This window comes from Plecotus auritus (assembly GCF_963455305.1).
Source record: "Plecotus auritus genome assembly, chromosome: 3".
NCBI classification, from domain to species: domain Eukaryota; kingdom Metazoa; phylum Chordata; class Mammalia; order Chiroptera; family Vespertilionidae; genus Plecotus; species Plecotus auritus.
The window spans coordinates 121,131,020-121,145,328 of NC_137772.1; the positions used below are offsets into that span (position 1 = coordinate 121,131,020).

A 14,309-nucleotide genomic window follows, 5' to 3' on the forward strand; every position below is an offset into this window, starting at 1 on the left:
TCTTGTTTACTCTAAGAACAGGACAAAGACATTGACTAAAGTATGTCAGCATAGAGACTGAACACAATTTTTCTATGATTAATACTTCTTATTGTTCAATTATGCTGATTAGCCTTAAACTTAGTAATAAAGTGTGCTACTGAAATGTATTTCCTGAGGATTGTTTTAAAGTCTTCAACCCTCAATATTTTTAATTAAATTAGGAAACTTAACTATAATCTTTCAAAACTTACTAATGGTATTAAAAAAAATCTCTGGAAATTAGGGGAAAAGCAATCCATCATTTCTTAAGAGTTGTAAAATCCCCTCTGTTCAATGTAAAGATTAATTTAAAGAGAAACAGGCATCACGGGGCACACTCACCAGTGGTTCTGCCATGACGATGCGAATCTTGCGCTCAGCCTGGGTGGTGAAGTTGACAAATAAACTCTTAAGGACATATTCCCCTGGTTTGCTGTCTGGGTCCACATTGATGGGTAACATGGTTGGTGGCCCTTTTTCCCTTTGTGTGCCAGACACAGGTGGAACTGGAGGCTTGATATAACCGTTGCCAACTGGAGAAGCTGAAAAAAATAACAGGTATTCTTACAAGCTGGAAATCACATTGTAAACATTCAGATTGGCTGTGCTACACCACAGGTATAAAGGATAAGAATCATATCCGGAATGCTGTCCTTAGCATCATAACCTGGCCTAATTTTTTAGAAATGGTGTCAGAATGTAATTATTTTTATTACATTAGACTTATGTTATTACATATTTGATAATCTCAAAATACTTCTGTGGTTACCACATTGCTTTAGGTAAATTATGTTGTAAGTACCAAATACAGTTGATAAATCCAACAACATTTATGATGTTCCAGGGAAGTAAAGAACATATATGTGGGGGGGGGAAAAAGTGATTTGTTGTCCTGATTTTCCTAATGGCAAGGAGCTCTGTCTCCTGTGCTTCATTCTAACTAATGGAACAAGAACTAATGAAATAAATAATGCCCAAAACTTCAGAAGTTTCCAAGAATCAATTTACAGTAGCCCAACTTGCTCTTTCTCCAAAAGGAATGATCTTCTTGAAAGTTAAAGGTTCAGGAAGGGCCCTATCAATGCCAATCAAAGTGTAGGTTTAACTTTTCACTCTCAACACCCTTGGTACAAGTTGAGATGCCCTCTTCACCCTTCATAATATGTGCAGATTCCCCACTTGGATTAGATTTTGAACAGAGTTTCTGGTGAGTGGCCTCCTTTCAGAATGTAATAGTCAGACAACTATTTTAACTTTGATAGTTACAGAAAATAAAATTTTAAATTATAGCTAGAGAAAATAGATTTTTATTCATAAATGGAAATTTTATGTCTCTCTTCTTAAATTGTAACATGAACTACCCCCTGTAAAATGTTCAGTTATCACGATTCAATTGAAGAAATACAAGCATAAGTGGGCTTGGATAGAGACATTAGGAATTCTGAGGAGAGGATAATGATAAAGCAGACACTTAAAAGGTAGACTGTATCATTTTGGGTACAGAGATTAAGGAAAAGAGTAAAGACAAAATTAGATTTCCAGTTTGGACCCTGGTTAGGGTATCAGAGAATGGTGGTATATCGTCATAATAAAGGAAGAAAAAAGTTCTTGAAAGCTTCTCAAAACTACAAGTAAATTCAAGGCTTCTCTTACCTTCTTCCAACCCCAAGCCAAATTTTGAAGAAGCCATGAAAATTTATTTTATTTTATTAAATTACAAACATGTCCCCATGTTGCACATTCTCCCTCATCCTTCCTACTCTTTCCTAATGCCCCATCCACTTTGAGTCCCTTACAATCTTAACTATCACTAAACTTTAATTATATGGCCTCTCCATATATAAAAATAAAATATGTTGTATATTACTTCTTTCCCTCTCCATTCTTAGCAGTTCTATCCTAGGCCCTTGGAAGCCTATGGCATGATTACTAGAGCCGTCCCTCTGTTGCCTTTAGTTCATTAATTTTACATACTAAACCAATCTTTGTTCAGAATGGTTTTAATCATAACATTTTTTATTTAACATTTTCAATGGCTCTCAATTATCATTGTCAAACCTCAAACACATGCCTTGGGTTTGAGCCTCACCAGCAGTCTGCGTCCATCCTGGCTGGCCCACGAGCACACTGTTCTCACTTATGCCTTCCTCTCCTGCTGCTCCTTCCCATCTTCTCTGCTCATCTAAGCCTCCTGTCCCTTCAGAACCACTTCTAGTGTCATTGCCACCAGGCTAACCCCTGCTGGTAAGTTTGTATTTTCAATTTTAAACATTTAACTCATGACCTTTGGCACTGTACATCCCACATTACCCAGGGAAGACTCAATAGACAGGTGACAAGAGACGTGATCATTCAATGCAGTTCTGCATAAGGTTGGTCCTATAACTGAACCATACATTCTTCTAAATGTATCCCTTAAAGGTTCCCCAATAAGACTGCAGTCTCCCAGATCTAGTATAGAGTTCTTCACTCAGGTAATGTCCAAAAAATATCCTTAACTAATTAAAATGACATCTTATTTGATTTCTGTACATCTTGAAGTGATTCACTGGGAGGAAACTCTATGACAAGATTTAGTAGTAGAGTCTCTAAAGGAATACCGTGCTGGATTTTCAATGAAGGGTCATTAGTTCAAATGGTGCTCCAAGCAGCTTCCTAAAATTTCTATTTAATCTAAAGGGGCATACTCAAAATCAGGTAATGCAAATGAAGTCCTGGCCATGCCCCCATGTTACTTCCTACTCTCTCAGTATAAGTCCAACTTACAAAGGGACATGTGACCTCCATGAGATGCTTCCTAATGTATCAAGGTCATTGTGCCACAGGACTAGAGTCTGGAATATAAACCAAGAAAGTCTAAGTGGAGGATGACTTCATTTACTTATTTTTAAAATTTATCTTTATTGTTGAAAGTATTATAGATAGCCTCGTTTTTTTCCCATTGAGTGGGTGAGTTTTTATTATCTTTTGTTTTCTACAGGATTTTATCCCTTTCTAGAATAAAGCAAAAATCAGGTTGATGCAACATAATTGTAAGACCAGCTCCATAACTGTAAGACTGTGGGTCTTGATAGTGATAACTCAAGTGAGAAAATGTTCCTGAGAGTGACCTCTGGCAGTCTTCCTGCCAAATCACCTTTTGAAGCAGATAACTGATATCCACAAACCAGAATGTCTCTTAGACAAATATTCCATTTAAAATGCGAAAGTACCAATTATCACTGCTGTCATAAAAAATGTTATCTGCCTGTACTTCAAAGCAGACATCTTGTGAGCACAAAAGTCTGTGTACACAACCTTCATGAGTTGGAATGGTCCTAGCTCAGCCGAGCCTTGTGTCAGAGCTGAAGGTAATTCAAGGGGATGGTGCCCATCACTGTGGAGTCAAACAGATCAGCTGGGCAGATGGAGATGCAGTAAAAGTTAATGGGGTAAGTGTCCTTTAACTGGGTGACTTCTAAGTTTTAGTAACCCTTTATCCTACCACAACTAATTCTTAATAAATCCTAGCCTTTTGTCAGGATAGTTTGCAAAATAAACATATGACATAGCACCTTTCAGTAACTCAGTTATCTGGGGAGAATATAGCTGAAAACTAAGAAATACATGATCCTTGCTGCTCAAAATTGAGTCACAAAGTTCATACTACTCTAAACATTAGAATATTGCCACTAGAAAAAGAAATCATTAGACTCTCCCTCAGCATTGCTTGCTCTCAGTCTACCAGTATTTATGATCAACTGTCTAGTTTCTAAGTTCACTATAGTCTGGAAACAGAAAATTAAAAGGGAAAGGTGCAACTTCTCTGGGTAGAAACACTAATAGCAAAAGAAGAAGAAAAAAAGGCATAAGCCTAAAAAGCCACCGGACCTTAAAAATGCAGTTGCCTGAAGCCATGAGTACAGGGCCACAGAATGTGACATTCTCACAGGCTTGGGTCATCGATGACTCAGTCCAGCATGTGGTCACGATTAATATTCATGGCATGACCCTGAGTCCCATGGAAAGGTTAAAATAAGTCTGATATATAGTCCTGTATTTGAGAAGGTGGGAAAAAGAGGAACAGAAATTTTCAGAAGATTTCCATTTCAAATGGATAAAACTAAAAAAGGCTTTGGTGTCTAAAAGGGGAACCACCATCTCTAAGAATTTAGCTCTCAAGAATTAAATCTATTTGTGCACACACCTGAAACCAATATAAAATAACATGTGCACATACCTGAAACCAATATAAAATAACATTGATGTAAACTGTAATTGAAAAATAAATAAAAATAAATCTATTTGTGCACAGGTCTGATTTCTAACTGACATTTATTGTTTTTTATTGAATTTATTGGAGTGACATTGGTTAATAAAATGATATAGGTTTCAAACAGGTGTACATAAAATAAATATCCAGAAATCAATTTCATTTCTATACACCAATAATGAACTATCAGAAAGGGAAACTAAGAACAAAATCCCATGTACAATTGCATAAAAATATAAAATACACCGTCAAACCTCAGAGGGAAGGAAGGGGGATGGGGGTGAAGGGGAGAGATCAACCAAAGAACTTGTATGCATGCAAGTCAATAGACATAGACAACAGGGGGGTGAGGGCATGAGAGGGAGAGTGGGGGGACAATGGGGTGATAAGGACACATATGTAATACCTTAATCAATAAAGAAAAAATATATAAAATACATAGGAATAAATGAAACATTTCTTATTGAAATGGACAAACTGCCAATTCAGGAACAGCCATTCTCAGGCACTGTTTTCCAGCTCTGCAAATGCAGGCAATCACTGTTGGAATCTACTCCTTGCCACCGGAGTGCTTTGCCTATTTTCTATCCCCCTGGACAAGCAAGTCAGCCCATACTTCCTGTTCCAGTTCTGGCTCTGCCTGCCTGTGTGACCCAGCTGCTCCAGCTGTTCAGCAACCTCTTCACCTGGGGCCTCTGGAAGTATGGCTCCCTTACGATTAAAGGGTCCTGACTGTCCATTGGTATCTTGTGTCCCCCACCTAAATACATGTTGAAGCAATGATTTAATTTGTTGGATTAAGAACCTCCCATTTAAATTTGTTGCATGTGATAAAACTTTAAGCTTCAACTCCAACTGTCCGTATCTCTCTCCTTTTCTTTTTCATCTCATCTTTCTATTTCCATACAACAGCCCAATCTCCCTAGAAAGTCACTCAGCCCAGTGCTCCTGCTCGTGGATGAGAAGCTAAGGGGGTGGAGTCGAGAAGAGCATCACCTTCAGATATCCATTAGGTCTCAATCTTTTGAGATTTGCTTTCTCTTTATATTTTAGTCTTAGATTTAACATGGTCTGACTTTTCTCCATTGCCTTCTTTTGCCTTAAGTGGTTTTTGTTTATGTTATTTTCTTTTTATTCCAAATTATTTTTCTATTTGGTTCTGCTCCATGGTGTTGGGAGGTGTTTCTCTCTTTCACTGGGTCTCTATTTCTTTCTTTTTGGGAGAAAGTGTCTCTATTTCTTATATGAAGCAGGGTTCTTTCCATAATCTGGAAGAAGTCTGCTTTATGCTTTAGGCTCTTGTGGTACCTTTTCTTATCTTTTCATTAGATCTATTTCTGACTGCAAGGGATGAACTTTTGAACAGGACTATTTTTTTTTTTTTCCAATTTCATTGACAAACACCTTAATTTTCAGGCTGGTTGTACTTAGCTGGCTAAGGTCTTCAAAATAATTTCCCTAAATTACCGATATTTATAGGAATTACTAACCTAACAGTGGCACAACAACAAAAACCCACAACTCGCAGTCCAGCTACATTTCTATTATGACAGTGAAAGGAAAGGAAATACTATGAGTTTCCTTATGTGAGTACCCAGGAGGCTACAACTGGCAATACATGTTACAATAAAACAATTGGTTTTCTCAGTCAGACTTTCAGAGACATTAATACCATCACTCATTTGTTCACTCATTCATTTCAACCAGTATTTATTCAGTGAGTGCCTGGGTTTCAGGCACTGTCCTAAGCACCCAGAAGATAGGAGTAAACAGAACAGATGGTTCTTGCCCTCATGCAGTTTACAGGTTACTGAGGCAGGGTCATATAATCATCTATTTCATGTGTGTCTACACACACACACACACACACACACACACACACACACACAATGTTAGACTGCAATACATTCTAAAAAAAAAAAAAAAAAAAAAAAGTGAAAACTACACAGAGAAACCGCTTGTCTCTATTTGCCCAAAGGTGCTCAGGTATTAATAGATTGGAACTGTCCTGGAGAGGAAAGCTGTGTACTTTTGGTGGCTGAGAAAATCCAGGCACACCTGGCTCAGACAGGATCTGCTTTTCCAATCCATCACTTTGGCTTGTTCGTATCTGTGTCAGTCCCAGTTGCAAATGAGAATTTTAAGCAGCCTATAAAGGGCATTAATCAAAGTGGCCATCAAGTGCATTACTCTCTGCCTCCACCAAACACGAGGCTCAAAGAGGGCATCTCTGCTTGCTTTTCTTTAGCTTACAAAAACAGATGAGCACAGAGGCAGTTTTTCAAAACACCCAATTCTCTTTCTGATGTTCCTATTACCAAAATCAGACTCAGAGCATTTGAAATAAAAGTTTCCCCCTTTTTTTTGGAAGTGTCCCTGAGATTATACGTAATACAATCAAAGTAGGTCTCTTGTTAGGAAGGATGGTCCATTCAAATTACTTTCTAGAGATCAACGTGACCTTATCTTTCAACATGGGAATAAAATTATTATATTTCTGTGCTTATGGTTGGATATACGTTGCTCTTTCTACCAGTTCTCAGCGCCTTGTTTATTCTGTAGGTTATAAAGGCAAACCCCTTTAGTAACCAAGACCCTTCTCTAGGACCACTTTCCCTCACCATACCTCTTTGCCTGTAAGTCTTAGTTTACAGGAATATTTCATAAAGCATAACAAACCAAGGATGACACAGCTACCATGAAAACATGTCACAGTGTGTATAGAACAATAATAAATTGTCCCCTAATGCATATATGAGGGTACTTGAGAAAAGGCATTTTAAAAGTTACTGTAAAGACTGAAAGTGATCAGAAACTCTGAAAGTCATGCTAAGTAAATTAGGATGAAAAGAAAGGAACCTCCAGGTATGAGAGGAAAAATCATTTTCCTCTGAGGAGTATTATTAAGAAATAAAAATATTGGAGCAGGAAGAAACAATTATAACATCATTTCTTAAGAAAATGAAACAATTTAATATATTTCAAAGTAGGTCAAGAAGAGACTAATGGTTACAAATGCTCAGAAATAATTTTTGCCTTGGAAGAAAAATATATTCAACGATATGCCTAGTTCTGCTTAAATAATTTCCATAAAAATTTGATAATGTGAAGTGTTCCTCCCATTTTTTTAAAATCTTCATTGTTGAGATTGTTACAGATATCCCTCTTTTTCCCTCCCATAGCTCCCCTTCACCTGGTTCCCACCCCACCCCAGGCCTCACCACCCTATTGTCTTTGTCCATAGGTAATGCATACATGCATGTAAGATCTTTGTCTAATCTCTTCTCGCACCCCCCACACTCCATTCCCTCTGAGAATAGTCAGTCTGTTCCATTTCCATGCCCCTGATTCTATTTCATTCACTAGTTTATTCTGTTCATCAGATTTTTTATTCATTTGAATTTTCGATTCACTTGATAGATATGAATTTGTTGTCACTTTGTTGTTCATATTTTTTATCTTTACCTTTTTCTTCTTATTTCTTTTCTTAAAGAATACCCTTCAGCATTTCATATAATACCGGTTTGGTGGTGATGAACTCCTTTAGCTTTTTCTTGTCCATGAAGCTCTTTATCTGACCTTCAATGCTAAATGATAGTTGTGCTGGGTAGAGTATTCTTGGTTGTAGGTTCTTGCTATTCATCACTTTGAATATTTCTTGTCACTCCCTTCTGGCCTGCATAGTTTCTGTCGAAAAATCAGCTGACAGTCTTATGGGCACTCCCTTGTACTTAACTGTTTTTCTCTTACTGCTTTTAAGATTCTCTCTTTGTCTTTTGCCCTTGGCATTTTAATTATGATGTGTCTTGGTGTGGTCCTCTTTGGATTCCTCTTGTTTGGGGTTCTCTGTGCTTCCTGGACTTGTAAGCCTATTTCTTTCACCTGGTAGGGGAAGTTTTCTGTCATTATTTCTTCGAATAGGTTTTCAGTATCTTGCTTTCTCTCTCTTCTGGCATCCCCATAATACAGATGTTGGTATACTTGAAGTTGTCCCAGAGGCTCCTTACACTATCTTCCTATTTTTGGATTTTTTTTATTTTTTTATTTTTTGCTCTTCTGGTTGGGTATTTTTTGCTTCTTCGTATTTCAAATCATTGATTTGATTTTCGGGATTCTCTACTATTGAATCCCTGTATATTATTCTTTATTTCAGTCAGTGTATGCTTAATTTCTGACTGGTCCTTTTCCATTTTTTTGGCATTCTCACTAAGATCCTTGAAAGTCTCACTAAGTTCCTCAGAGGTTTCTAGAAGATTTTTTGAGTAACCTTGTAGCCATGGTTTTGAACTCTATATCCAGTAGTTTGCTTTCTTCCATTTCTTTCATTTGTGACATGTTTCTTTGTCTCCACATTTTGGCTGTTTCCCTGTGTTTGTTTCTATGTATTGGGTAGTTGCTAAGTCTCCTTGAATTGATAGAGTGGCCTTGTTTAGTAGGTGTCCTATAGGGCCCAGTGGCTTAGCCTCCCCAATCACCTGAGGTGGACACTCTTGGTGCACCTTTTTGTGGGCTGTGTGCACAGTTTTGTTGTAGTTGAGCCTTGATTGCTGTTGGTGTCACTGGGATGAATTGACCTCCAGGACAATTGGCTGTGGGGACCAGCTGCGATTGCAGTTGGAGAGCTGCTGTGCAGGAGACACCCTTATGGAGCAGGACTTACTTCAGTGGGGCTTTGGTGCTCACTGAGTCTGCCTCTAGAGTGTGTCACTTATGAAGAGTTGTAATCTGGTGTGGTCTCACACTGACCACTGGTACACTGGCTCTTGGGTCTCCAGGGAGGAGCAAAGTCAGCCACTGCCTGGGGCCACCCAGCAGGAGCTACAGAGAGATCTGCAGACTCCTTCTCTTTGTATCAGGTTTGGAAGTGCTCAGACAAGGCCAAGATGTGAAGCAAGGCAGGCTGGTACTGGTGCTAGTTTTTGGGGCCTTTTATTGGTAGGTTTGCAGCTCCCTGACCCAGCTGCAACTTGTTTGAGTTTTCGCCTGAGAAAGAACAGATCATTCATATGCAAAAGCCACTGCACACAGCTTGGGTGGGGTTGTAAATTGGGTGGTGCGGGGTCTCAGGGAATCTCCAGGGCAGAGCAAACAGAAATGGCTGCCAGTCAGCCCTGCACCGAGGAGGTCCCAGCATGGGAACAATGACTGCTGCGAGAATCTCTGTCTGGAATAAAGCCACCCCCAAGTTCCTGCCCCGATGCCAGACAGTCCAGTTTCTCCCCGTAAATGTCTGGGTCCCCCAGAGCCTCGCCCAGCACTGGAGCTCAGAGGAAGTGGGAGCTTGTAAATTCAGTATGTGGTGCCAGCCTTTTGAAAGGAGCAGCTGGGTCTCCAGTGGCCTGTGTGTCACTCAGCCCCAATCCACACTGGTTTTTATAGTCTGTAGTTCTTATGGCCCGTTCTTTCCCCAGTTTTGGAACCCTGGGCTGGGGGTCTGGTGTGGGGCTGGGACCCCTCGCTCCTCTGGGCAACCTCCACATATATGATCTCCCTCCTGATTAAAAAAGCAGCACACCCAGGTGCCAGACCATCCCGTTCCGTGCCTCCCCACCTCCTACCAGTCTCAATGTGCTTTCTTCTTTACCTCTCTAGTTGTAGTACTTCCACTCAGCCAGCTTTCCTGCAGTTTTGGGTAATAGTTGTTTTGTATTTCTCTGTAATTTTGATGTGGTTGTGGGAGGCAGCAAATACAGGCGTTTACCTCTGCTGCCATCTTGGTTCCTCCTTCCATTTTTATTGATTAAATACATCCCAACTTTCTTTTAAACTATTTAGTTCTCTTAATCCTGTAGTTCTCAAAATGCATTCCTTCAAGTTCAGGGTCCACAAGATATCTCTAGTATAATTTATATATTTACTCCTCAAAAATAATCCTAGCAGGCCAGACAATTTCCCATTTTCAGATGAGACCATGCTTGCCCAAGGTTGTGGAGTGGTTGACCCAGGATCTGAACTCATGTCTATTTGATAACATATTTGATGAGCTTCCTGTATCACTGTCTTTAAAAACAAAACAAAACAGCCTGGCTGGTGTGGCTCAGTGGTTGAGTGTCAACCCATGAACCAGGAAATCATGGTTCATTTCTCCAATGTGAGCTCAATCACCAGTAGGAGGCATGCAGGAGGTGGCTGATAGATGATTCTTTCTCATCATTGATGTTTCTCTCTCTCCCTCTCCCTTCCTCTCTGAAATCAATAAAAATATATTTTAAAAAAGAACAAAAGAAAATAACAAAAACATTATTTATGATGAAGACAATAAAGTCTCATTACTCACAGATCTTTCCCTGGCATAAATTAGTTTGGGGACTTCAAGGGACAAAATAAAAATGAATGTGATTTGGAGAATAAGGCTTTCTACTGATTAATATAATTGGTTATTTTCCTGAAAGACTCCTATAATGTTCATCCATGGAGGTCCCACCTACCAGGCAGTCTTCCCTCTTAATATTGAGTGCCTCTTTTAGCTATGAGAGGGGCTTTGAGAAAGGCTAGAAGGACAAAAAAGAGTCAAGAATTGAAGGCCCATAAAAATATAGGAAATCTGATTAATGACACACCTTACAAAGGTCTAGAGACTATTTCTTCTGAATATACTGATGATACAACATTTCACTGGTTAACATCCTAACAAGAAGCAAGTGAACTTGAAGGCAGAGGTCTTTGTTTACTTCAATCTGAGACCTCACAAAACCATTTTTGTCTTTGGTTTCCCAAGACTTAACACCTTGGAGAGAGGAAATCGTTCAATAAATAGAATGTCAGCAATAAGTTACCCTCTTTTCTTTTCTCTCTTCCTCTGCCTTTCAGCATTTTATCTCGGAGAAATTACAGTAATACTTCAGTGACTTCCTTTATAAATGTCTATCAACTCCTAAGATGCCATTACACGAACTTCCCCTGATTTCCAAAGTAGGTACTGTCACCAGAGCCTGAGAGAATGTTTGCCAAGATCTGTAAGCACAAGAAGATGAAGTTACATTGACCTTTCAAGGTTCTTTTGTCGCCAAATGTTGATCAAATAATCTGTGAGAGGCAGGATATTCCTGAATTTCAACTTCCTGCTTCTCCCCAACAGAACTGACAAACTGCTCTCATTCATGTCCCCTGGCTGGCCATTTTCTCTTCCTTCTTTCATTTTTTTCTCATTATTTTCTTCCACTTCTGGCTCATTTTATGCAGCAAAATCTCATTAATTTGAAATCCATTCATTTTCAATTTGTGATAAATTGGACAAGATCTTGTATATTTTCATGTTAGTGTTGGAAAAGGTTTTCTGACATACAAGGTGGATCAGTGGTGCTCAGCATCATTGCACATTGGCTTCACGTGGAAGGCAGCATCCCACCTGATTCAGTGGGTCAGGGGTGGGGCTCAATAATTTGCATTTCTAACCAGTTCTCAGGTTATGGCAACACTGCTGGCCCTAGGACCACACTCTGATACCTCTGATGTAAGTAAATAGGAAAGCAAAGAGGATCAATTAATCCAGTTGGTAAAATTGTTTTACCCATAGCAAAATGAACAGGGCTCATTAACTCCAAGTAGGGTAATGTCTTGTAGGAAAAATATACAGCATTTAACAAGGAGTAGAAAATCCGAGTCCTAGGGTGGTCCAATGTGACGTTGGAGGAGAACTTGCACCCACTGGACTTTGGTTTCCTTACTGTTATTCTTTTTTTTTTTTAATCCACACCCAAGGATATGCTTTTACTGATTTAAGAGGGAGAGGAAGCGGGAGAGAGAGAAAGAGAAACATCGATCATTTGCCTCCAGGTATATGACCTGACCAGGAATTGAACCCACAACTTCTGGTGTATGGGGCGATGCTCCAACTAACTAAGCCACTCTGCCAGGGCCTTACCTGTTATTTTTAAAGAGGCTAAGTCAGGTTGTCCTTTCTAGCTCCAGTATTCTATGACTGTAAAAAGATATACACTGACAATCCATTAAAGAATCACTTATTAAAAACTTTCACAATTTAGATAGTAATTAACACCTGCCTTCTTTTGAAGTACTATGAATTAGTGAGATTCTATTGTTTATCCTCTGTGTAGAGGAAAGCTTTGCAAATAATCCTCACCCTGACAATTATACCTGCACTTCTTCTCTGGTTCCACTTACCTTGCTGAGACTGGCAACTATCTACATTGCATGTGAACACAAGAGGAAGCCTGTCTTTATCCCTTGCTGTAAACTCAAGATTCATGTTACCATATTTTTTAAAGATTATGTACTAAGAGTCTACCTTTCATAAAATCCTGTGCTAGGCCTAGGAAGGACAGAGGTATCATCTCTGCTCTGGGCCACTGATTAGCCAGACATTGTAGGATACATGGCATTTGATCCAGGTCTTAAAGGACAGGTAGGGACAGATAACAAGGGGGCAACCTAGGTTAGGAAACAGCATGGCAGGCACATAAAGGCATCTGTTAAGAGTCCCTCCTCATCCTTTCCTCCCTTCACCCTCCCACCACACACCCCTATCTTAGCACATGCTCAAACTTTGATTTGTCAAGGAACTGCAAAGTCCTCAAGAACAGGACTATGTCTTATCTTTATCCCTAAGCACTTACCACTGGGCCTGGCATAATTAATTAAATGTGTGCTTACTTAATTTTTTTTAACTGAATCCATCTGATACCACAATACAGTCTTTGTGTGAGTAAAATAATTGAACAAGTAAATGTGAAAAACAAACTCTTAAGTCCTATAAAAATGTAGGTTTTTAATTCTTATCATTAAAGTCTTGAGTGGCCAGTTAATGAGTTTGGACTTTATTTGGGGAACAATTGGGAGTTAGCAGGTTTCTGAGAAGAAATGTTGACCTGATATTGTTTTGTAGGATGGGCTAAAAAGGGGCAGTTTGAAGGACAATACAAATTAAAGACCACTGCACCTACCATGAGAAAATTAATAAAGGTGGGGCCCTGGATGGGGCTTATCAAAACAGCAAGGAAGAGCCTGTCTTACACAGATGGATCTGAAATTCTGTCACATCACCCTTTCCCAATCATACAAGGTATGATTCCTAGTGAAATGTTATAATGATTAAGAAGCTTCTTTAGAATATTGTCTCTAGAAGCTTTCTCAAAATTCCTTACTTGTGGCAGGGTGTTGGTCAAAGTTCTTCTATCCAAGCACTGAAACTACTAGCTACGAATTCCTGGGAATGAGAGTGTGACTCTCAGTCTCCCAGCATGAGGAAAAAATGACCCTGGCAGAGATGTCCATGTTCATCAAGTTTCCAAAACATTAGAGCTACCATCCATTTACAAACAACAATGGGGACATAAGAATAAATTAAATGTCACCATAAGGAAGCAAAAGTGCTAACCCAGAATGAAGTCAATTCTATAGGAAAGCAACACCAATTTCTGTAAGTCGGTGGAAGAGATAAATATGGGTAGAATAATGAAAGGAGACAGAACAACCAATGTAGTATGTAGACCTTGTTTAAATCTTGATTTGAGCAAACCAACTATTGAAAGACATTTTTAAAAATGACAATGTGAATATGCACTGGATATTAGTTGATAGCAAAGAATTTTGGTCAATTATGTTAAGTACTAGAGGCCTGATGCACAAAATTCAGGCAAGGGGCTCTAAGGGCCGAGGCAGCAGCCCTGGCTGCCACCCCAGCTGCTGCTCCAGCCTTTGCAGCAGCAACCCTGGAAGGACATCCTGAAGGACATTTGGTCTAATTAGCATATTACACTTTTATTATAGACTAGAGGCCCGGTGCATGAAATTCCTGCACAGGGTCGGGGGGTCCCATAGCCTGGCCTGCACCCTCTCCAATATGGGACCCCACAGGGGATGTCTGACTGCCAGTTTAGGCCTGATCCCGTCAGTCAGACATCCCTCTTGCAATCTGGGACCACTGGCTCCTAACCGCTCACCTGCCTGCCGGCCTGATCCCCCTAACTGCTCTCCCCTGCCAGCTTGATCCCTCTAACTGTTCTCCTCTGCCGACCTGATCCCCCTAACTGCTCTCCCCTGCTGGCCTGATCCCCCTAACTGCTTTCCCCTGCTG

At 39.7% G+C, this 14,309-nt stretch overlaps 1 protein-coding gene across 10 annotated transcripts in view; it reads right to left on the reverse strand.

Moving 5' to 3' along the window:
* FRY (FRY microtubule binding protein) overlaps nt 1–14,309 on the reverse strand; it is a gene marked incomplete at its 5' end in the record, with an annotated part of 677,381 nt that overhangs the window by 386,248 nt on the left and 276,824 nt on the right. For all 10 annotated transcript variants that reach the window (XR_013960263.1, XM_080662182.1, XM_080662181.1 and 7 more), the window contains one exon: nt 364–563. Coding sequence is in view for 9 of the 10 variants with exons in the window: in XM_080662181.1 (XP_080518307.1) it covers nt 364–563 (200 nt within the window). The remainder of the gene's footprint in view (nt 1–363; nt 564–14,309) is intronic.